Source organism: Camelina sativa, chromosome 11 (genome assembly GCF_030686135.1).
Source record: "Camelina sativa cultivar CO46 ecotype springtype chromosome 11, ASM3068613v1".
NCBI lineage: Eukaryota > Viridiplantae > Streptophyta > Magnoliopsida > Brassicales > Brassicaceae > Camelina > Camelina sativa.
The window spans coordinates 40,330,008-40,354,252 of record NC_141890.1 but is presented as its reverse complement, the minus strand read 5'-3'; the positions used below and the strand labels follow the sequence as shown (position 1 = coordinate 40,354,252).

The following is a 24,245-nucleotide window of genomic DNA, read 5'->3' as shown; positions in this document are numbered from 1 at the left end:
TATAATTAATTACCATTAGAAAATTTTAATTAAGCTTAATTAATTAATTTAAATAAATATAATTAATTAAAAATAAAAATACTCACAGATCAAATATTAAAAAATCTAAAAAATAATTAAAAATTTTTTTCTCTAATAAATTATGGACGAAATTAGTAAATATTATTTTTAGAAAAATATAAACCAACCAGAATTTTAAAAACTAAGATTTTATATCCAAGTATACAATATAATTATTTTTAATAACTAAATTCCAAAATTTTGTTAAGATTTCAAATTATGATTCTCCTATCATCTTTATCTTATTTTATTTACAAGTTGTTTGGAATTTTTATATAATACTTATGATTAATAAAATGCAAAATTTTTGCTGCATATATTGTGATTTGAATTTTTAAAAACGAATATATTATCAACAATCTATGAAAAATGTGTGATTTAATTTCCACATTGGCGGGTTGATAAAACTAAATTTAAATAGATGATAAATTAATATTTTTTATTTGCTCAAAATATATAATATTAAAATTACTATTTTATATTTCACAAAATAATGATGCAAATACAACAAGCAAACAATATAAAAATGTAATAATACGTCAAAAATAAAATACTATAATATTCTAAAATAATTAGTATTCAAATAGACTAATAGATTTAAAGAATAATTAAAAATAAATATTATTTCAAACAAAATATTTTTTTTACAAAAATATAACAATAACTTTTATTATTATATTATAATTCTTTTTAAAAATATTGACCCGTGCTTTCAGCACGGGATATCTCCTAGTTTATAGATTAAAAGTATAGACAATTACTATTGTAACAATTATGACAATGGGCTCCAATATAACTTGTATAGGCAAATGTTTGGTTGACTTTTGTAACACTCCCCCTTAGAGTTCATTGTCGTTTGTGCCTTTGTGATGGATCTGGTTGTCTCATTAAAAACATTTCTAGGAAACTTGTTGAGAAAAACCATAGTAAGGTAAAAGAGTACAATCACATTTGCTCCCCCTCGAATGACTTAGTGTAACACTTTAGAAATCCCATTGATGACGCATCCCAATGTTATGGACATGTTTTCTGAATATTGAAGTAGGCAATGACTTTGTGAAAATATTTGCTGCATTGTCAGATGACCTAACATATCTTACTTCAATTACCTTATTCTTCTCAAGCTCTTGGGTATATGCGAAGAACTTTGGAGGGATGTGTTTAGTTCTATCACTTTTGATATATCCTTCTTTCGTCTGAGCAACACATGCGGCATTATCTTCATATAAGACAGTTGGCTCTATATTTACGTTGATTTCACTGCTTGACATAATGTGTTGACTTATTGACCTAAGCCATACAGAGTCTTTACTTGCCTCGTGGAGTGCGATGATTTCAGCATGATTTGAGGAAGTCGCTACTAAACTCTGTTTTTGAGAGCACCAAGATATAGCATTGCCCCCAACAGTAAAAACATATCCAGTTTGTGATCGAGCTTTGTGTGGATCTGATAAATATCTTGTATCTGCAAAACCCACCATTTGACCTTTTGAGTTTTTAAGATAAAATAATCCTAAATCAATAGTCCCTTGAAGATAACTAAAGACATGTTTTATCCCATTCCAATGTCTTTGTGTAGGGGATGAGCTGAATCTTGCCAAAATGTTAACTGCAAATGATATATCTGGCCGAGTGCAATTTGCAAGGTACATTAGTACTCCAATTGCACTTAGATACGGTACATCAGGACCAAATATCTCCTCATTTTTTTCATGTGGTCGGAACGGATCCTTTTCAATATTAAGTGATCTAACGACCATTGGTGTGCTGAGAGGATTTGCTTTATCCATATGAAAGCGTTTTAAAACTCTTTTATTGGTGTACAAATATTCCCTTATAAGAAAGTTCAATTTGTAAATCAAGACAAAACTTTGTTCGTCCGAAATCTTTCATATCAAACTCTCCTTTTAAATAGTTTGTTGCTTTCTGTATTTCCTCTTGAGTTCCAATGATATTTAGATCATCAACATAGACCGCGATAATTACAAATCCGGATATTGTTTTCTTGATAAAAACACAAGGGCATAGAGGATTATTCACATATCCTTCTTTATTTAGGTGCTCACTAAGGTGATTATACCACATACGCCCAGATTGCTTTAAACCACATAATGATCTTTGTCATTTTATTGCGCATAATTCTTTTGGTTTAGAAGTTAACATTTTAGGCATATTAAATCCATCAGGAATTTTCATATAGATATCATTATCTAATGATCCATATAAATATGCCGTTACAACATCCATGAGACGCATCTCTAGATTTTTATCATTGCTAGACTCATTAAAAATCTAAACGTGATAGCATCCATAACGGGAGAATATGTTTCCTCGTAATCAATACCAGGTCTTTGAGAAAAACTTTGTGCCACAAGACGAGCTTTATACCTTGTTATCTCGTTTTCTTCATTACGTTTTCGGATGAAAATCCATTTATAACCAACAGGTTTTACACCCTTAGGTGTGGCCACAATTGGTCCGAATACATTTCTTTTATTAAGAGAATCAAGTTTGACTTGTATTGCATCTTTCCATTTTATCCAGTCATGTCTCTTTTCACATTCATATACTGACCTTGGCTCTGGATCCTCGATTTTTTCTTTTATTTCCTTTGAAACAATATAAGAAAAAACATCATCCATTTTCTTTCGATTCCATATCTTTCCACTATGGATATAGTTGATAGATATCTCATGATTTTCTTCAGATTCATGATGCTCTATATTGGTGGAAAAGTCATGATTTGTTTTTTCCATAATATTTTCTGTCATTTTGGGAGCGTCATGTTTCTCGACTTCCTTTGTTTTTCTAGGATTTTTATCCTTCGCACCAATTGGTCTACCGCGCTTTAAGCGTATTCTAGACTCATGTGTTTCATCAATTTTTCCATATACTCTGTAAATGCATAATTCATCGAACTTCCAGTTCTGACTGCTTTATGGGAGGATCAAGGTGTAATAATGATGTTACACACCATTTGATATCCTTTTCCATCTTTTTATTTTCTCCCCTAGAACCGGAAATTCTTATTCATCAAAATGACAATCTGCAAAACATGCAGTAAATATGTCACCAATTTGAGGTTCTAGGTATCATATAATTGATGGAGAATCACAACCAACATATATTCCCAACCTTCTCTGTGGTCCCATTTTAGTACGTTGTGGGCGTGCAATCGGTATATATACCGCACAACCAAATATTTTTAGATGAGAAATATTTGGTTATCGACCAAATGCTAACTGTAATGGGGAAAAATTATGATATGCACTTGGCCTTATGCATATAAGTGATTCAGCATGCAAAATATCATGTCCCCATATTGAGGTTGGTAGTTTTGATCTCATGATCAATGGTCTTGCAATTAATTGCATATGTTTAATTAAAGATTCTACCAATCCATTTTGTGTATGCACATGGGCTACAAGGTGTTCAACATTGATTCCTGTTACCATACAATAATCATTGAATGCTTGGGACGTGAATTCACCAGTGTTATCTAATCTAACTCCTTTAATTGGATAATCAGGAAACTGAGCTCTTAGTTTGATTATCTGAGTCAGAAATCTCGCAAATGCCATATTTCGAGATGATAACAAACAAACATGTGACCATCTACTAGATGCGTCTATCATTACCATGAAATAATAGAATGGTCCACATGGTGGGTGTATAGGTCCACAAACGTCACCTTGAATTCGTTCAATAAATTTTGGTAATTCTTTACCGATTTTGGTTGGCGATGGTCTTATAATCAATTTTCCTAGAGAACATGCAACACATGTCATTTTATTCCCCTGAGAAATCTCTTGGGTTTTAGTGAATGTCCATGTGAACTCTCTATAATTTTTCGCATCATTGTGGTGCATGGGTGACCAAGGCGATCATGCCACAATGTGAAATCATCATGATTTCTTTTGATCACAAGGTGTGATTCTATTGAAATTTATGTATGTATGGTGTAAACCTGACGGGAGTCTTGGTAATTTTTCCAATACATGTCTTTTTCCTGATTTTTCAGAAGTAATGTACATGTATTTCTTTCCATTCTCAGTTGCAGACTGAGTGTCATATCCCTGAAGGTATATGTCTTTAAAACTCAACAATTTTTTTTTAGAATTTGGAGAAAAAAATGCATTTTTTATCAAAAAATTTGTCCCGTTAGGTAATGCAAAATTTCCTTTACCAGTCCCTTCAATTAAGTCGGTGGGACCTGATATTCTATTAACAATAACTTTTGTTGTTTCAGATCGGAGAAATATTTTCTATGTTTCAGAATAGTGTGCGTTGTTCCACTATCTGGTATGCAAATGTCTCCATGATTTGTCTTAAATAATGTTCCACTTGTAATGTGATCCATTTGGTTATGTGTGAAATAAATATAATCGGTTAATAGAAATTGAAAATAAATTTATTCATAAAGCACACAATAATTATACAAGAGAGGTAATAGAAGCACACAAATATAGGAATTTTCAAACAAACATCGACTTATTTATGGCATAGTTGTCGGAAATTCGAGTTTCATAAGATAGGCATTTTAGTTTTCTGCAAGGACATCCTCATCAGGATTGTTTGCGAAATCAGCAGCCTCAAGGTGGGTTGTACCCTCAGAATGTTCCGCAAGGTTCACTTCCTTTCCTTTGCCCTTAGCGAATTCTTTGTACAGAGCACAAATATGTGCAGGGGTTCGGCATACCTGAGACCAATGTCCCTTAGTGCCACATATGAAACAAGAACTCTCACGTTTCTGGGTAGTGTTTTCTTGGATTTCTTTTCCTTTCGGACTCTGTTTAGAGCGAATCCATTAGTATGACTTCCTGCTTTGAGAGTTATAGCTTCTCCCGCTTCCGCGATAGTTTCGACGACCGCGTCCTCGAAAAGCTCTATTATTTCTCACTAGATTTTTAACATCCAATGCATTAACCTTAGGGAATGATTTTGATCCGGTGGGTCGAGACATGTGATTCTTGATAAGGAGCTCATTATTCTTTTCAGCTGTTAAGAGCGCCACAATCAAATATGAGAATTTGGTGTATCCACGCAACCTATATTGTTGCTGCAGAGTGATGTGATTCTTGTGAAACGTGGTGTACGTTTTCTCAAGCATCTGAGATTCCGTGATGGTTTCACCACAATATCTTAGCTTGGCGACAATCCCCAACATGGCTGCATTGTAATTCATCACCTTGTCAAAGTCTTGGAATCTTAGATTTTGCCATTCATCCCGAGCAAGTGGAAGAGTTATGTCCCTTTGATGATCAAATCGATCCTTCAGGGTGATCTCTCTTGATGAGCAAGTCTTCTAGCCGTTGTTGGGGTTGGTGGGACCTGCAAGGATCGAAAATATTGAATAAGACTTACCTGGATGCGATCTAGGCCCAATTGATGTTCTCTGAATCACTTCTTGTACTACTCGATGTGCTACTTCAGGGTTCTTGTCTTGTGCTTGATTGTTGGCTTGTTTATTGAATTAGGGGTCTTCTTGGAGTTCCTCTAGAGTATCTTGATCAGTCTCTTGATGCTCGTACATGTCCTCTATGTCTTGGTCTTGATCTTCACTCTCTTGATTGCTTTCGGAGGTGTAGCTTGTATCACACGTCTCTTTCAGCTCCAATGTCTTCTCTTGGATTCTTGAGGTTCCTTGACCTGCCAAAAGAGGTTTCATACCTGGGGAACTGGTCTGATCAAAGCTCATTTGGGTGAAGGCTTCAGCAAGCTCTTCCTCGGTAATGTGATCATGTCCATTATGGTGGCATGATGGTGGTACCGACCAGTTGACGTCCTTTAGCTCTAGGGAGCTTACAATTTCTTGAACGGTTAGGTTAAACTTCGTCCTTAGCTGTTTAGCCTTTGATCGTGTCATAGGGTCTTCTCGTACTTCTGGTACAGGATGTGGTACAGGATCTGGTTCAACGGTTTGGTTTGTAGGATCGATGTCCGCATCAGAGGGACTTCCACAGTTCTAAAATATGAGTTATCTAAAACTAATCTAAGAAGTGTATATGAGAAGCCAGAGGAGAAAGAGAGTTTACGTTTATTATCGAGAAGAAGTGTACCATACAATTGAAACAATACATTCAAATTTATAGAGTAAAAGTATAGACAAATACTACTATCACAATTATGACAATGGGCTCCAATATAACTTATATACGCAAATGTTTTGTTGACTTTTGTAAAAAGTCGTACTTTTTATTAATGTTTTTATCCTATTTTCATATAAATTATACATAGATTTTTTGTAGTTTATAATTAAAAGAGAATTAGTTAGAAATATCATTTTTGTTAATATATTTTTTGGTCATTTTCATATTTGCTCTCCTTTAATTTTTTATGACTATTTTACTTTTACATGAAAATATTTTAATCAATAAAATTGAAAACAAAACTTTTTCGCAAAAAAATTTCGACATATTTTCCCATCAAAAAAATTTCGACAAAAATATTTATAAGGCTTTTATAAAGTTTTAATTAAAAAATATTTATATGACATTTATAAAGTTTTTATATGTAGAAGTCTTATAAAAACTTAGTAAATGCCTTATAAAACCTTTTAAAACCTTTTAAAGACTTTTTAAAAACTTTTTAGAAATCTTTTAAAAACCTTGTAAAAAAATTGTAAAAGCGTTTGCAAGATTTTTAAAAAAATTTTAAAAGCGTTTACAAAGATTTTATAAGGTATAAATTTTAAATTTTTTGACGAAAAAACCCAGTTTCGTAATTTTTGCGGGAATCTTTTTTTCATTTTTTTGCGGAAATGTTTTCGATTTTTGTGACTGAATATATACCATCACTCAAAAAAGAATAATTTAATTATTTTGTACATAAAAAATGTAGTTTTGAAAATTATCAAGATGGAGAGATATTTTTTAAAAGGACATGGAAATAGAAGTATTTTTAAATAAAAATACTAATTGCATTATCTGTCAAAACGAATATTTATAACCCTTATATATCTTCTTTACTAACCGCAATTGTCTATCTTCTGTAAACTTCACTCGAAGCTTGTCAAAACTTGCGTAAAAGAGTTTTTGATATAGAAATATGTGTATGTTTGATTTTCTAACTTCTCGAAAACAATTTTAAAAATATTTTTTAGGTATAATTTTTATAAAGTTACATGCATTGTCGTTTTTCAAAAACTTTAATTTTTGAAATTTCTTCCGTAAACTCTTTTACTTCTATTTGGACTACTAACTTATAACTACTTTTTTAATTTATTAATGTTTGGTTGAAAAAAAAAAAATTACATGCATTGTCTAACTTATAAGTCTGATCATTGCTATGCTAACAAAGAGAAGAGAATAACGGCACGTCAAGCTGATATGGGACCCAACCGTTCTCAACAGTCCCCGAGGACCATGACACACGCTCAATGGTTGTCCTATACTCCTATGTCCCTCATTTTCTATGAGCGAGTGTGTTTTTGTCACTTCTTTTTCTTTTTGTTCTCTTACCCCGAATGAGAAAGTGTCTAAAGATCGCTTCACCACTTATTGAAAAGCAGTGTGGTTACGAGGCATACAACTAAAGTTATTTGCATTAGAATGACTAAAGAATAGAGAAGGAGAGAAATATTGATGATTGTCACTAGTTTCTAAATTTAGTATCACGCCCCCCTCGACCATCAAGATCTCGTTTGCCGTGACTTATAACCATCCACACTTTTTGAACCTTTTGGTTGATCAGTATATATAATTTCTCACAAAAAAATTATTGACTTACGTATATTACGAATAGTCCACACTTGTTTCATGTGATAAAGTAAATTGTTTTGTATTATGTCAAGTTTGTTGTTTTATGCTCTCCATTTGCTTACCCTCTTTTGTTTTATTATCTTACTAGAATTTATTTTTGTGTCATTTAATTTACAAATAGAAGCTCATATATATACATCGATTATGCGATCTCTTTTAATTACTTTGTGCTAAATATACTTCTAGGAAATAAATTATAAATCTAAAAAACTGTAAATCCGATAATATAAAAGATTATGCCGCCTAATGCAAGTTTTGGGAGAAAAAAAATGTTGTGTAGGTGTCTGTGTTATAATCCAGAATAATAAGAAGAACGATGCGTCCTTCAGAGAAAAAAACCAACCGAGTTGCAGAGTTTTCTGCTAAAACTTTTGGGTAAGTCAGCGGTAGAATAAGTTGCATACGCATGCATGGCTTTACTCTGTATATGTGATTCTATCTTGCCAGCATGATTTTTAATTTTCTGCTAAAAATATTCTCAAGATTTTAACCAAAAAATAATATAATAAATAAATATTCTCAAGATATCAGTTATAAAGGTATTGATTTAAAACTAGAGAGTGCATAAGTCGAGTTACGTCTTCTCGACGACCTAACCTTTTTAATTTCTCTTTGACATTCATATGAATCATGAATATAATTTCAAAAAAAATTCGTAAAATTAAATGAATTATGGTCCAAGACAAGAATCATGGAAAGGAATTTGTCAATATAGCTTAAAATGGATCATGTACGTGACATGGAGCTAACCTATTGCTTACTCCGATGCTGCATCTTGCCTAACTTTTGTCACTGGCCTAACTCTGCTTGTTTTTCAAGTTGCTTTATTTTTCTTTCCGACAAATACTATTCGGGTCACAATACAGAACCGTTTCGATACTAATCGTGTAGAGGACATATTATTTTAAGTGTTTAACCAATATAAAGTCGATTTGAGAAATTCCGGGATGACATCAAGAGAGCATTTGACCGATTGACGTAAGTACTGAGATACTAAAAACTATTACGTAGGAACTAATATTTTTGATGATTAAGAAAGACTCTACAGTGAACTCAAACATAGAGAGCTTAGTTGAAATAACAGAGTAAAATATATATATTGTTTCGCACTTAACATTGTATAAAGACAAGAAAAATCCTTATTATAACATAAAAATGTATTAGGTAGAGGAAGGTCCAGAAAAATCAGAGGATCTTTGACCAGAACTTGAAGGAGGCAGAGGTTGTTTCATCGGTGAATGTTCTAATATGTTGCTACTCTCTTCTTGTCCATGCCCATAAAAAGACCGTTGGCCTGAACTTTGCAACAACTTTGAATAACTCCTATAATTCATAAGATCCTCTTCTGCTTTATTCACCACCGTGTCAGTGGGTAAGGGAAGAGGAGGGGGAGGGGGAGGAAGAAGAAGCCTTACATCCTCGGGGAAATTAAGCTTTGCTTTACTTCCACGGAACCTGAGTGCAGCCTCGTCATAGGCTCTAGCAGCGGCCTCCGCTGTATCAAACGTCCCGAGCCACACCCTAGCGGCTTTATGTGGATCGCGTATCTCAGCCGCCCATTTTCCCCATGGTCTCTGCCTTACTCCCCTGTATCTCCTTCTTTTTCCCCCTATTTCGTCTGGTAATGCCTTGCTTGTGAATTCTTCTGTACAGAACAGCGATTGTTTTTAATGCTTTCAAGTTGACAAACGTCAAAGAGAAACATCTAACCAAATAAAAATTGTATTTGAGATGTTAAGAACGGTTCATGGAAATATAACACGTAGACTCACCGATCGGACCAAGTGAAGAAGAACCGATTCCAAGCCATCCTCTCTTATGTCCAGCCGAAGAGGAGGAAGAGTGTGCCCTTTCAGCCTCAGTCTGAGAGCGACCAGAAACAACCTGTGTCAAGGCGGAGACCATGGCAGACATCTCTGTGCCAAACCTATTGAACCTATCAACCGCAGGGTCGTCTTCAAAATTGTAGACGTCATCAACCACAGGCTCAGTGGCCCTGGACTCTTCTTGTTCTCCTTGGTTTGCCACCTTGAGAAGCGACAAATAAAACTACTTTTATTTTTCCGAATGTGGTCACTCTTTGGAGGCTTAGCTCATTTATATATGGAAATAACTTTCGCACAAACCACATAGCTATGTCCTAAAATACACATTTAAATTAATTTTGTTAATACGTAAGTTATATAATTTGTGTGATTATTTGAGTGAGAAACTAATGGGTAGAGAAATTATTTGGGCCTCCTCCTTAAGGACCCCATTGCCCAAGAGTATAGATCTTTTCGAGAGGAGTTCTTGACATATTCCCCTCTCATTATTTTCTACCACGGATTTTTTTTAGATTACTCCCCTTGGTTTAAAATTATATTTGTTGGGTGTTGGTAAAAGAAGAATTGTAAAAAAAAAAGTAATATGTTTACACATTTTTTAGATTAAAGCTATGAATTTATAAATATGATATAGCATCATTATTCATTAATGGTTTGTGACAGTGTCAATGTTACTACTTTACTTTTCTGCTTACACCGTATAATGCATGTTATTAACAAAATATTTCAAGAAGAATATTGAAATCCATTCTAATAGAAGTTATTTCCATTGTCTCAAAATATAAATTAATTCAACAAAACATCTTATCGGGGTTGCAATTAATTGCTTGCTAGGAGGAGATATCTCCTACTTAAAGCACGGGTCAACATGTTTTAAAAAAATACTTAGTAATTTTCATCCATAATTTTATTAGAGAGAAAACATAATTATTTTAAGAGAAATACCCTAAAATAGCACTAAAACAAGTTTTTTTTTCCAAACTTAGCACACATTCCATAATTTTCCAAAAATAGCACTATTTAACACATTAAAATATTTAAAATTAATTTTTAGAATTTTGTTTTTTAGGTTTGGGTTCTCAATTTTACATTTAGGGTATAGTTTTAAGAGGTAGGGTTTAGTATTTTGAATTTAGGATTTAATTTTCATAGATTAATTGGTGTTATTTTTGGAATTTTAGAGATGTTGGAATAAAAACTTATTTTTGTGCTATTTTGAGAATCTCCCTTATTTTAACTAATAGTTATATGTGTTTTTTAAAAAATCTTAGCTATTAATTTTTTATTTTTTTAAAGTACAAATAAGTTTTGATTTGAATAGATTTTTTTTACTTTTCTATATATTTTTTTATTTTTGATCTGTCATCGTTTTTTATTTTTAAATTAATTAATTATATTTAATTAATTAATTAATAATCTTAATTAAATTTTTTCTATGGTAATTGAATCTAATTTTTACACGCTTTAAGGTTAGTTTCATATCTCTATTTCCTAATTAATATAGTAGGATAGTAGGATACTAGCTAGACAAATTCACGTTATTTTAGGAATAGAGATACTGACATCTCTTTTTCTTTTCGACAAGGTTACTAATAATTAAAGAAATTCAGAAAAACGATGACATACAATATTTTTTGAGAAACATATTGATTTAAACTAGATAGTGCATGCTGTAATTAGAATATTAGATCATAAATTGATAAAGGTACATATCCATAACGAAATGTATTGATTATATAAAGTAAAAAATTAAATATTGCATTCCAATCTTCCAGAAAAATTGAACCAATAAAACAATCTCTAACAAAAGTAAACTAAATATGGAAAATTAAACGACGGTATGTGTTCTCATCGTCGTCTTCACCCACCAACAGCTTCGGTGGCTCCAACGGCAATGGCAAGAAGGTTCTCCATCTTGAATGTCATCGCCATGACTTTCTTGGCTACCACATGTGTATTATTCCCGACCAAATCCTTCACCAAACTCGTGCTGTCGGTACAAACCATGACATCATAGTTTGCAGTTTCCGGTGATTCCTTGAGTTCCGAGGAAACGATCTTGAGAGAATTTACAACGTTCAAGTAGGCATCTTGACACGCCTTGAACTGCTTCTTCAAGTTCGGGTTATACTTTGCCGCATTTTCAATGAAACTAGCTGATTTAAGGGCGTAGGATGTGCCGAGGCGGAGCACGACCTTAGCTAGTTCAAACTACAGATTAGAAAGAAAAAAAAAAGTAAAATAAGTGTCTATTATTGAGCATGCGACGTGAACATAATCGCAATCATACAAAAAAAACATAGATTTAATGACAGCTAGTACAATACTTAAATTTCTTTCCAACATATATGACAAAGACCAAATTAAAAACTTAAATTTCGAAAATATAATATTAAATTTTTCCTTTAACTTTTGAAATTTAGAAGAAAACTAATGCAATGGTGAAAGTAATTAAAATATATAGTTGTGTACTAGATATTAGTACCTTGCCGGTGGCAGAAACCGCCGGAGGATAGGCTTTCAAAGTTTCAACGCAGAAGGTTTTGTTGCTGACATGGTCGCATATGTCGTCGATGTATTTTGTGGAATTTGAGGCCAAAGCAGAGCCTAAGACAAGTTGTAACAGAAGTGCTACAGAAACGAAGGCAAAACAATAGGAAGAAGAAGCCATCTCTCTTAAGTATTCAGATTTTTGTTTAACCTTTGTTTTGTTCGTGAATCGTGGCTATGGGTATTTATATATATCTTGAACGAATATAATTAAGATAAACCCTACCTACTATTATTGCCTTATTCATCTGCTTCACAACTGGTAAGTACTAAAATAATTTATTACATGTTATTAATGTTCGATTTACTTGCTCTGTAAATTCTTGATTTACATTCTCTTACATAGAAACTAAAATATATAGTGGATCTACTGTGGCCAATTAGTCTTGAGTATATCTTGTAAAGACGATACCATATGTTACACCAAATATATTGTAATATTGTAACGTGCAATTTTTTCTACCTGGCTATAGTAATATTATATATAAGAATCGCTTCTTTCCCCTTTTTTCTCTTTTCGAAATGTTATCATTTAATTAGTTCCAAAGCAAAGTAAACGTCTTCGTGTACATTACAAAGACAGATTTTTCTCCCATACTATTTGCAAGACAATCTCTATTATTTCTAAAAGTACCAAACTAAATATATAGAAAAAATATCAAAGGAGTGGTGACCAAGTTGTAGTACAATGGGGTTGGATCCATTGTGTGTCTCGAATTTAATTTCTCTATGGGACGTCGAAGCATTAATTAAATCAGAATATACTAAAGACCGGCTCCGGAACTCCCACGATTTAACAATATAAAAAAGAAAATTCTGAAATTGAATTAACATTTAACTAAATATTACATTATTTTCATATGTGGTTCGCTACGACCACTAGACCATAACACTAAACCTCTGCTACATAAGGGAAACCCTAGAGAACCTCTGCTACATAAGGGAAACCCTAGAGGCCTAGACTTTCTTCGAGGAAAATGAGCACTAGCTCGGAAGCTTAATTTTGGAGCTCCGCTTCACGCTTTGGAATCGGAAGCTTTCAAAAGCTTTTAGAATCTTATTTCTGTGATATTTCAAAAAATCTGTTTTGGAAGTTTACAGTTCCGTTTTTAAGCTTGCGCTTCCAGTTTCAATATTTGATATTACAAAAAAAAAAAAAAAAAGATACCTTCATTTTCAAAAGTTTTCTTAACAAAGAATCTTGAAGAACTAATTTTATGATTTATAATTTTGGTCTTTGATTTTTTTTTTAAGTAGCATTAGCACGAAAGCTACTTAAGTCATTTTATGTGGTTCATTATATTTTTTAAATTGAACTACTGTTTAATGTTTTATTATTATCATATATAAATCCGCTTCTTTATTCTTTAATAAAAACCGCTTGCAAGGTTCTAAATGTTTTGCTTTTACGTACTTTCTTCTGTCACTATTGTAACGTAGTCTGCATGTTTTCGGAAAACTCAGTTGGTACTGATTCGCATCACCTCCCAAGTCCCAACTATGGGCTTCTTTCATCTATGTCTTCTTTGTAATGGGATGGATAATTAAGATTAGGTTTTAAATATGTACTGTGTTTTTGTATTTTATTTTCTAATGCATTAATAGAAAACCATTTTCTGGAAAGAACAAAAAAATTAAACATTAAAGTTTAATATTGTATTTGCAGCCAAGTAATTATTTATATACTATATCCAATAGAATTCTTCTTCATGATGAATTTCCTTTGATCTTTTTTTTTTTAATCCAAGAGATCTCCTTTTGGTATAAACGCTTCTCAGTTAATAAAGATATATATAAGTCATTTGCAAAAATGAGCTTTTGGAAATGATATCATATGTTAAATACTTTCAACCTTTTGCAATTATAAAGACAAGCCGAATGGTACATGTTCTCATCTTCGCGTTCTGTCTTCACCCGCCGATAGCTTGTGTGGCTGTAACACCAAGAGGAAGGAGCTTCTTCATTTGCATTGTCATGTCAATGAGAGTCTTCGAAGACACGTCTTGGTTTTTACCGATCAAATTCATCACTTGGGTGATTTGGTCGGTACAAGTCATAACATCATGGTTTGCGGTACGTGGAGAGACTCTGAGTTCTTGAAAGGCTTTTCCGAGAGAGTATCCCATAGTTCTATAGGTATCGTGGAACGTCCCGAACTGTGCCTTCAAACTCGGCTCCTTTTGTGCTGTGAGTAGTGCAAAACGCATTGTCTTCTGGACATGGGATACGAGAAGGCCGCTGATCACGACTTCTGCAAGTGTGACCTTTAGATTATAAAAGAAAATTGTTTTAAATTTCATACCAAATAAATAAGAAAAGATATGTTTGCATTATGGGTTAGATATTACCGAGCTTCCGGCATACTTCGCCCAACGAAAACCAGTCAACGTTTGCCAGCAGAATGGTTTGTCGTCAATAGATGACATCTGACATAATTTGTCGATGTATTGTGTGGAGTTTAAAGGCAAGGCCGAAGCAGCAGGGGCTACGAGAAATTGTAACAAAAGTGCCATTGAAAAGACGAAGAAACAATGAGAGGAAGAAGCCATTTCTTTCTATCTCCCAAGGCGTTTTATTTATCTCAACCCTCTACTGTAAAGATTCAAGTTTTGGATTTACTTTTTGATGTTCTGATTATAGTTTATATACCTTTCAAGTATATATATACGCATACTTACTCATAGTTTTGTTGCCATCTTTATTTTTCGTTTTTATATTGACTAGAATTTTATTTTCTTTCATTTTCATTGAATGCAAAAATCTGATTATTGAGAGTATTATATTTTCCTAATTTTTGATTTTAGTAAACACTTTGTTGACTATGTTTATTTACTTGTAATTTTTTTTGGTCACGAACTTTTTTGGTAACACCATAATCTATATTATGATTATTCTAAAACCAAAAACCAAACTTATCTTAACACATAAAATAAACTGAAAATATCAAACTAAATATATTTAAAATTTTACTAAATACAGTAGGTGGTGACCTAGTGGTACTAAAAAGGGGTTGGTTCCCTTGTGTCCTGAGTTCAATTCCTCTTTGGGATGGGGAGGCACTATTTATATCGGAATGGAATAAAAACCGGCTCCGGAACTTTTGCTGTTTAACAATATATATAATTACAATTAATATGACTAGATATTAAATGTATTTCATAGTTCATACATATGTGATTTGCTACGACCACTAGACAGTAACACTATACCTCTGTTACATCAGGGAACCCTAGACTCTCTTCGAGGAAATGAGTACAAGCACGGACGTTATATTGGAGGTCTGCTTCCCGCTTTATATTAGAATGGGAATGTAGCTTAAATGGCGTTACCAAAATATCTGGTTCGGAACATATTTGATATTGCAAATAAATAAATAAAAGGATATGATTTCAACAATTTATCCTTATACAAAAAACCCCCAAATATAACTATTTATTATTTATAATTTTGGTCTTTGTTGTTCTTTTAAATCATGTTTAGAAAAATAGCAATGACATGAATCGGCTTAACGCATTTTGACACATCTAGTCTTAGTCAAGTCAAATGACTTTTTATAAAAACGGTCCAACACAGACCGTTTCTTTATTCATTTTATAAAAAGCTTTCATTTTTTCAAATGCTTCACTTTTACGAACCCGCTTATGATTCCATGCAATGTTATCTGCACATTTTTGGAAAAATCACTTGGTACTTCACCTCCAATCTACGGAGTTTTTCATTGAAAAAGCTGGGCCTGAAAGTATGTTTTTGTATTTTAATTTCTCTGCATTAATAGAAAATCTGGAAAAAAACGAAAATTTATAACTAACTAGGTTGGTATCCGCACTATGCCGCAGAATTAATTTTTTTATATTATTTTTTTTTTATATTTTCCTGCTTTGTCTTTCTCGATTCATAATTTAATATATGTTATTTGGAATCAATTCATAAGTTTTTGATAATTTTAATATTATTTTTTTATTATTATTATTTACATCATATGATACTTGAATTTTTTTTAGAAAAAATTACTCAAATGTTATTTAAAAGTTGGTTTATTCCTTATATCTAACAATCTTCTAAAAATTGCTCAAATGTTTAGTGTCTTTGGTGTAATTAAAACTTATCCCTTGGTTTAGTTTTTCGATATTGATTAAAAAAAAAAATACACATCAGCAAATTAAAATACACATCATTTTCGATTTTCCACATCACAACTCGAAAAAAAAACTTAACGGCTAAGTTATAGTATTTACGGGAAGACGAAAGGTCTCCTCGATTTATATGACGGCTGAGTTATAATGTTTTGTGGCTGAGTTATCACAAGAAATAATCTGAAAGCAAACAATTGATTTATATTACTTGACGGCTGAGTTATAGTATTTACGGGAAAACGAAAGGTCTCGTCAATTCATATGACGGCTGAGTTATAATGCTTTGTGGCTGAGTTATCACAAGGAATAGTCTGAAGGCGGAAAATGAAAGGTCTCGTCGATTAATATGACGACTGAGTTATAATGTTTGACGCCTGAGTTATTGCACAAAATAAAAGAAATGTATTACAATAATACTGCATCGGACAAGGTTTCGCATTGTGCCCAACTTGTTTACATCGAGAGCATGCGTTTAGCTCATGGCTAAACGCGTCCAATCCGTAGTCTTCAAGAACAAGCTCCACAAGCTTGTCGTGTGTTGTGCCTCCATCTATCTGCACAATTATACACCCTCTATTGTCGGTGTTAAATACATAACTTTGTTTCTTTACCCAATTACCGGAAACAACTAGTACCGGAACTGGATCCATGAAAGAAAATGAAGAACAAGGTGAAGAAGAAGTAGAAGAACAAGGTGAAGAAGAAAGTGAAGAAGAAGTAGAAGAACAAGGTGAAGAAGAAGGTAAAAACCATGTAAGAACAAGAGTCGAAGGAACGAAGTTTCGTATTTCCGGAGAAGAAAGATGATGACATGGAATGCTGACATGGATGATGTGTCTGACGTGGCAAGTCAGCCATCAAACAAATTATAACTCAGCCTAAATAAAACTCAGCCATCAAACAAATTATAACTCAGTCACAACATGAATAACATTACAGTAATTAAAAAGCAAAAAAGTGGCAGCCAAATTCAGCCGCTTCATCAACTGAAAATATTTAACTCAGCTGTATCGTTTAATAAGTCAGCCGTAACTGAATAATATTCTAGTAATTAATCTTTTGCTACTAAATCAGCCGTGAAATGGCCGAGTTGTACGATAAGTCAGCCTATCATGGCAGAGTTATAGGTTTTAACCATAACTCAGCCGTAACTACATCTCATAAGTCAGTCATTTTTCATAACTCAGCCACCCGGAAAAAGTTAATTCAGCCGTGTCGTAGTGATAACTCAGCCAAAATTTTGACAACTCAACTATCGGGTGAAAACTCAGCCGTAAGAACGGCTAAGTTACAGCATAACTCAGCCAGATTTTAATAAGTCAGCCGTAACTCTTGGCTGAGTTATGCTTTAAGTCAGCTGTCCGCTCTTACTCAAATGTTTTTCGCATAAATCAGCTGCAACATACCTATAACTCAGCCGTCATTACTTCTGTAACGTGTTACGACTGAGTTATTTAATACACGTCAGCAATTTCTGACGTGGCGTCTGACGTGGCAATGGTATTTTTGTAATTACATTTTTTCCGGTAACATAAAACAAGGGCATGCTTGGGTATTTTGAAAATACCCGAAATATTCTAGTATTAAAATCTTTTTTTTGTAGATTCTGGTAATATTACCTAAAATGTATAACATCTGAGTAAATCTCCCTTTTTTTTATTTCATAAATTTAGTTTCTGAATAGATTTTAAAATTTATTACCAAATAAGTTTAAGGATTACAAACCATTAGTTCTTGATTTGTTTCTTACTCACAAATCTTCTAGAACAGTAAGGCATATTATTCTTTGATGTCTACATTTTAAATGTTCTTAATGGATCTTTTAGAGTACTTTAAGTTTAGCCACTTCAATCTTTTGTCTCATAAATCTAACATAAATAAGATGAAACTTTTGAAATTTATTAAGATCGAAAGGAAAATAAAAAATGATAATTTTCACATAGAAAGTTCTAAAAGTAGTAGTAAGTAATATTTATTGTACTAAACCTTGAAAAAAAGAAAATGTTATTATCCAAAACAGCAATCTGCTCAATATCATCTTCATTTAAGAACTAAGTCAACAAAGAATAGGTGAGTCAATTTACACAAACATTAATGTTTCTTCTTGAATCAACCCTAAAAGCTTTAAAAAAAATGGCATCTTAACCTCGATTGGACCTGCAATTCTAAAAGAAATTAATGAACTTTGTCATGCCCAAGTTGCTCTTTTGTGAATTATTTTATCTTTTTTATATCAGACGTCAATTGTGTGGTTAGGGAAGGGATTACCTGAGGAATTGATATCTCTATGTCTCTCTTCTCTTCTTGATTCTTCTTCATATCACTATGCGTTTCTCTCTCTCTCTCCTTTCTCCTTTTCTCTCTCTCTAGTCTATCTTTTAAAATTTCTTCCCTATCCTAATTTTTAACCTCGCCTCTTCTATTTGTAACACCCGCAAATCAGAACTGTGCGTTTTGGGGGAGGGTGTCGATCGACACTAAGGTGGTGTCGGTTGACACCACTTATTTGTGGTTCGACCATATTGACTTAATTGTCGATTTTTGGTTGGTTTGGTTTAGAGAAAACCATTAAACCAAGATATTAAGTGTTTGTCGACGAAAAGAAGGGTTTTGGGCATTTGTCTTTGTCGCCGTTTAACGTTTTTGAGAGAAGAAGGGAGAAAACATTGTTCTTGAGCTTTTGAGAGAGATTGGTGAGATTCCTTGCTGTTTCTTGAGAGATCCAAGGCTAAGAAGGAGTTAGAAGCTTCCTAAGAGGGTTGGATTCGTTGATGTTGGTCAGAATCTTCCTGCAAAGAGGTGAGTGCATGACCATGGCTGATCTAAGCTTGTGATTCCTTGTTCTTGCTTGTTTTGTTGCTGTTTTGTGCGTTTTTCTTGCTGGGATTGATTGCTACAGGTTACTAAGGACGTATTTGGTTTGGGTTTTGAGTATTGGGCGATTTGGTGGAGTATTGGGAGCGAGATTCGACTCTCGGCTTCGTACGGATTACGGTTTCAGAGGTAGTGTCGATCGACACCAGTGAAACGGTGTAACATCCGTGAACCGAAATCCCGGTTTGGGGGATTGCATCGGTTGATGCACATAGTGCATCGGTTGATGCACATAGTGCATCGGTCGATGCAAGGTTGGTTTTCACAGACGAGTTTCAAGTTATACGGTGCGTTTTGGGGTTAGGAAAACCCTTAACACGAGTTTATGTCTCATTAGTCGTGTTTAGCCGTTTTAAAGAGAAAAGAAAGAGAGAATAAGCTCCCTTAGTGTTCTTGAGTGTTCTTGTTGATTTCGGGTGATTGGAGGCGTTTCCTATAGAGATCTGTAGCTGAGATCGTTGTAGGAGCTTCCTAGGAGCGTGTTCTTGCTTGTTTAAGGTTCAGAAACTTCTTGGCAAAGGTAAGTGCATGACCATGGCTTATCTAAGCTGGAGATTTCTCTGATCTGCTTGTTTATGTGTTGTTTGGTTTGTTAGTATGTGTAACGCCCGCGAACCAAAACTCTGCGTTTTGGGCGTGGGTGTCGATCGACACTCATGGTGGTGTCGGTTGACACCAAGGTTTCTGGTTCGACCAGATTGAGTTTTTGATCGATTTGGTTCAGGTTGGTTTTAGGAAACCGTTGAACCGGGTTACTTAAGTGGGTTTAGACGACAAGAAGAGTTTGAGAGTTTGTTTTGTCACCGCTTTGTTGTCTTGGAGAGAAAAGGGAGAAAACTTGGTTCTTGAGCTTGTGAGAGAGATTGGTGAGATTCCTTGCTGTTTCTTGAGAGATGCAAGGATAGGAAGGTGCTAGAAGCTTGCTAGGAGGGTTGGATTTGTTGCTGTGGTTCATAAACTTCCTGCAAAGAGGTGAGTACATGACCATGGTTGATCTAAGCCTATGATTCCTTGTTCTTGCTTGTTTGTTGCTGTTTTTGTGTGTTTTCTTGTTGGGGATTGATTGCTACAGGTTCCTAAGGACGTACTTGGCTTGGGTTTTGAGTATTGCACGATTCGGTGGAGATTTGGGAGCGAGATTCGACTCTCGGCTTCGTGCGGAACGCAGTTGCAGAGGTAGTGTCGATTGACACCAGGTAAGCGGCATCAATCGACACTGTGGGGTAGTGTTAGTCGACACCAAGAGCCAGTGTCGGTCGACACCTCCCTTCCAGCGAGATGATGTTTGTTTTCCTGGTTTGTATGCTTTGTTTGTTGATTGTTTGGAACATTGGAATTGCAGTTGCTTGTGTGTATAGCCCAGTAGATGGGAGGATTGCCTCACTGAGTGTTTATCAAGTACTCATGCATCTCAATTTGTGTTTGTGGTGCAGGTAAAGACAAAGTGTGATCGTGGAATCAAGGAAATGAAGAGGAGAGTGTTCTAGGGACTTGATTGGTTGTTGTCTGGCATTGCTAGGTTGCTAGAGTTGGGTCATTAGAAACGTTGTTTGGTTATTGGATATCGGTTATGCTTTGAATATTGGTTATTTATTATTAGATATTTATTGGATATTGGTATTTGTTATTTTCGCTGTTGGTTGTGATTGTGGTTAGATGGCTAGTGGGTATGAGACCACTAGTTGTAGTTTAATTATTATTTATTATTTATTATTAAAAAAAATGGATCAGGTCGTTTCAGTTTGGTATCAGAGCCCTTATGGTTCTAGGTTTGGTTCACTAGGATTCTGTTGTTGATGTTGGGATTGCATGTCTTGATTCATTATGTGAGTTAGTCAATTGTGTATGGCATGGAGTCCTAGAACATCCTCTTCGAGTCTTCAATGAGATTCCACGGTGAGTTATTGTTATGTTTCTTTGTGTGGTTTTGTTTTGTTCTATGCTTGTTAACCTCTATTCTTGGAAGATCAGTGGTTAAAGGTGGTTGAGTTGCTGGTTTCAGTCGCTGAGCGTGCCAGATGTGCTGGAAACCCAGATGTGGGGTTGCAGCGGGTGAAGCCCAGGGTCGAGATGATCGCTTGGCGGATCTGTTGACGTGCTATTGGAGTGGTTACCGAGAGGGGTACCAGTGCTGGCTCTAGTTGTGCCGCATGTGGCGGGGTGTAGTCGAGGGCTGCGTATGTTGAGGATTTTCCATCTTATGTTAGGAGGATGGAGCAGTTGTAAATGACCGGTACTAGATCCATCTCGAGAGGTATCGAGCCTAGAGAGGTGGATAGGTGGTCATATGCAGTTGGAGCAGATATTTCTATGTGGGTAATCTAGTTGGATATTAGAAGTTGAGTGGGTAGGTGTAACATTGTAATGTTATACTCGTACCACGGGAAGTATCTTTGGTCGAAAGATGTTTATAGTCTTTAAGGATTGTTGCTCCTGAGGGGATGGTGGTTTTCCCAGAATACCGATAGCTCCAGGGGCTGTGGGCTCCGAGAGTGGCAGAGGAGATGATGTTCTCATGAGGGGATGATTAGTTCCTCTGATACCGAGATCTTGAGGATTATGGTCCAAGAGTGAGACGGTATAACTCGAAGACGGTGGTCTGAGAGTGAGATCGGTATGGCTCGAAGGTTGCGACCTAAGGGTGGAAGAGTTGGGATCAAGCAATGCCTAGGACGTGAGTATAAACATAACGACAAATGTAGGACTCGAGAGAATGTTGGTGGTTTAATCTCGATTTTTGGATGTGTTGACCAATGGGTCAGGTTATTATGACCGGAGCGGTTATGAATGTGTGGCTGTTACGCCAGGACTGTGCGGCCGGTGGTGCTGGTGATATGTCTATATTTTGTCTCTCCTCAACATATATTTATCATGCATTTAGCTAGGATAACTGATTGTTTTACATCATTTTCTAAGTCTTTTCTATAACTTTGCATGTCTAGGTAGTTCTTGCATCATCCTTGCATACATTGTGCATTTCAGAGTATTTCAGGTATTGAGGAGACGTTGGAAGCGCATCCGTCAGAGCCATGCTCCCCAGCGTCCGTCTGAGCCATGCTCCCCAACATCCGTCCGAGCCATGCTCCCCAGCGTCCGTCTGAGCCATGCTCCCCAACGTCCGTCCGAGCCATGTCCCCAGCGTCCGTTCGAGCCACGCTCTTCAGCCGTCCGTCCGAGCCATGATGACATTGCATTCCATTCGACGCGCATGGACTCGATCGCACATGTCAGGAAGAAAGACGTTTGTTTTCACACACTTCAGGAGATTACCGAACCGACGCTTTACCTTGTCGTTTTAAGTTTTAGGGCTTTCCATGTTGGACTACTATATATACATTTTGGTAAGTCTTTGCTGGGACATCTTATCTTTGATCTCATATTGTTTTCTTTCCGAATAGGTTTACCCTAGCCACAAAAAAACGTTCTCAAACTTTTTATTCCCACACCTTTGAGTTTGTTCAGTATTTTCATTTGATATCTTTTACACTTTGTTCTTCACTTTTTAATCTATCTAAGAATGCTTGTTTCAATATTTTCTGAGTTTGTATTGTTGATGATGATTTTCGGATCTGAGTAGTGTAGTAGTTCTTGAGGATGGGATAGATTAGGTGGAGGATCTTAGGATGTAGAGTGTTTAAGCTTTGATTGTATGATTTCCTTCTGGACTAGAGTTAGAAATACTAGTTTCTCTCTGATCAATTGGAACTGGGTTTTAGACATTTCCGCATCCAAAAAGTGTTCGATGAAATGTCTGACCAACTAGTGCCAGACTTGATCACAATTGACTTGTGATTTCTTGATTGCATCTTAATTGTTAGTAAAGTTTCCCAACTGGATTGACACCTTAAGTATTACAACTGCATAAGGTTAATTGAACCTGCTAGGACATACAAAAAGCCTAGTATCAATTTGGACGTCGTTACCATTTGGGAATCGTTTTGCTACATTTAAGATTTCAAGTTTTGCAAGATTAAGTTCTATTACACTTATCATTATGAGTACTAACTTGTTTTGGTTGTCTGCTTGTTTGTTTTGCATCTCAGGGAACGTGTTGATTGCAACATTGCATGCACAACAGATCAAGAGGTCATCAGAACCTTCTTCCTGCTATCGACGACATCAATCGGTTACAACGACCACGACTAGCTCGTCATCTCACTGATCATCCCGCACCAGTCACTATGGAACAACAGAATGAACCAAATCCGAGACCGCGAAACATTGGTGCTGGCAATGCACCGAACACTCATACTCAGTGTGCTGGAATCGTCCCTCCCGCCGTGCAGAACAACAATTTCGAAATCAAAGGCAGTCTGATCTCCATGATCCAGGGAAACAAGTTTCATGGGTTGCCTATGGAGGATCCACTAGACCATTTGGACGAGTTCGACTATGTGTGCAGTCTCACCAAGATCAAAGACGTGAGTGAGGATGGCTACAAGTAGTGCCTCTTCCCATTCTCCCTGGGAGACAAAGCTCATCAATGGGAGAAAAACCTTCCCAAGGGATCAATCACCACTTGGGACGCCTGCAAGAAAGTCTTCTTGGCCAAGTTTTTCTCCAACTCCAGAACAACACGTCTCAGGAATGACATTTCTAGCTTTACTCAGAAGAGCTCAGAATCATTCTGTGAAGCCTGGGACCATTTCAAGGGTTATCACTGTCAGCATCCACACCATGGAGAAACGAGTCACTGCTAAGCACTCTCTACCATGGAGTACTTCCAAAAATTCGCATGTTGCTTGACACTGCTTCTAACGGTAACTTCGTGAACAAAGACGTTGATGAAGGATGGCAACTGGTTGAGAATCTCGCCCAGTCTAACGGCAACTACAATGAAGAATATGACCGCACAGTTAGAGGCGACGAGGGGTCTGAGGAGAAGTACAAGAGGTACCTTAAAAATGTCAATGACAAGCTTGACCGCCTCTTGCTAAGCCAGCAGCAGACTGTCCATTTCGTATTTGAGGATGACCCTTTTCAAGTTCTGGATGGGAAGGGTGAGCAGTCTGAAGCAGTCAACTACGTCCAAAATCAAGGTG

At 35.3% G+C, this 24,245-nt stretch overlaps 3 protein-coding genes, 1 non-coding gene and 2 pseudogenes across 6 annotated transcripts; all 6 read right to left on the bottom strand.

Moving 5' to 3' along the window:
- Nucleotides 1-4,600: 4,600 nt before the first annotated feature.
- Nucleotides 4,601-5,359, bottom strand: LOC147935208 (uncharacterized; annotated as a pseudogene).
- Nucleotides 5,360-5,365: 6 nt separating this feature from the next.
- Nucleotides 5,366-5,926, bottom strand: LOC147935207 (uncharacterized; annotated as a pseudogene). Its single transcript, XR_015571150.1, has 2 exons — nucleotides 5,487-5,926; nucleotides 5,366-5,393 (listed from the first exon to the last, which is right to left on the bottom strand). The product of XR_015571150.1 is annotated as an uncharacterized LOC147935207 (transcript).
- Nucleotides 5,927-8,888: 2,962 nt separating this feature from the next.
- LOC104725517 (ethylene-responsive transcription factor ERF110) lies at nucleotides 8,889-9,992 on the bottom strand. Of its 2 annotated transcripts, none has more exons than XM_010444186.2 (2): nucleotides 9,593-9,992; nucleotides 8,889-9,465 (listed from the first exon to the last, which is right to left on the bottom strand). In XM_010444186.2, the coding sequence occupies exons 1-2, from the start codon at nucleotides 9,732-9,734 to the stop codon at nucleotides 8,981-8,983; spliced, it is 627 nt and encodes a 208-aa protein (XP_010442488.1). In that variant the 5' UTR covers nucleotides 9,735-9,992; the 3' UTR covers nucleotides 8,889-8,980. The 2 variants fall into 2 exon arrangements, with proteins under 2 accessions (XP_010442488.1, XP_010442489.1); XM_010444187.2 differs by having other exon boundaries at nucleotides 8,889-9,462; nucleotides 9,593-9,942.
- Nucleotides 9,993-11,506: 1,514 nt separating this feature from the next.
- LOC147935206 (cell wall / vacuolar inhibitor of fructosidase 2-like) lies at nucleotides 11,507-12,317 on the bottom strand. The gene is made up of 2 exons (XM_087472903.1): nucleotides 12,132-12,317; nucleotides 11,507-11,857 (listed from the first exon to the last, which is right to left on the bottom strand). Exons 1-2 carry the CDS (start codon nucleotides 12,315-12,317, stop codon nucleotides 11,507-11,509), a joined length of 537 nt encoding a protein of 178 aa, XP_087329029.1.
- Nucleotides 12,318-14,012: 1,695 nt separating this feature from the next.
- On the bottom strand, nucleotides 14,013-14,822 carry LOC104725516 (uncharacterized). The gene is made up of 2 exons (XM_010444185.2): nucleotides 14,545-14,822; nucleotides 14,013-14,460 (listed from the first exon to the last, which is right to left on the bottom strand). The coding sequence occupies exons 1-2, from the start codon at nucleotides 14,743-14,745 to the stop codon at nucleotides 14,107-14,109; spliced, it is 555 nt and encodes a 184-aa protein (XP_010442487.1). The 5' UTR covers nucleotides 14,746-14,822; the 3' UTR covers nucleotides 14,013-14,106.
- An 8,958-nt stretch (nucleotides 14,823-23,780) lies between these two features.
- Nucleotides 23,781-23,887, bottom strand: LOC147935205 (small nucleolar RNA R71). The gene has a single exon (XR_015573413.1). It is a non-coding gene; the product is annotated as a small nucleolar RNA R71 (small nucleolar RNA).
- Between the last annotated feature and the right edge of the window lie 358 nt (nucleotides 23,888-24,245).

Coding starts and splice junctions, on each gene's coding strand:
- LOC104725516 (XM_010444185.2), bottom strand. CDS start 14,745: ATGGCTTCTTCCTCTCATTGTTTCTTCGTCTTTTCAATGGCACTTTTG. Junction 14,461..14,544: donor CGAAGTATGCCGGAAGCTCG/GTAATATCTAAC, acceptor TATAATCTAAAG/GTCACACTTGCAGAAGTCGT.
- LOC147935206 (XM_087472903.1), bottom strand. CDS start 12,317: ATGGCTTCTTCTTCCTATTGTTTTGCCTTCGTTTCTGTAGCACTTCTG. Junction 11,858..12,131: donor CGGTTTCTGCCACCGGCAAG/GTACTAATATCT, acceptor TCTAATCTGTAG/TTTGAACTAGCTAAGGTCGT.
- LOC104725517 (XM_010444186.2), bottom strand. CDS start 9,734: ATGTCTGCCATGGTCTCCGCCTTGACACAGGTTGTTTCTGGTCGCTCT. Junction 9,466..9,592: donor TTCTTCACTTGGTCCGATCG/GTGAGTCTACGT, acceptor TGTTCTGTACAG/AAGAATTCACAAGCAAGGCA.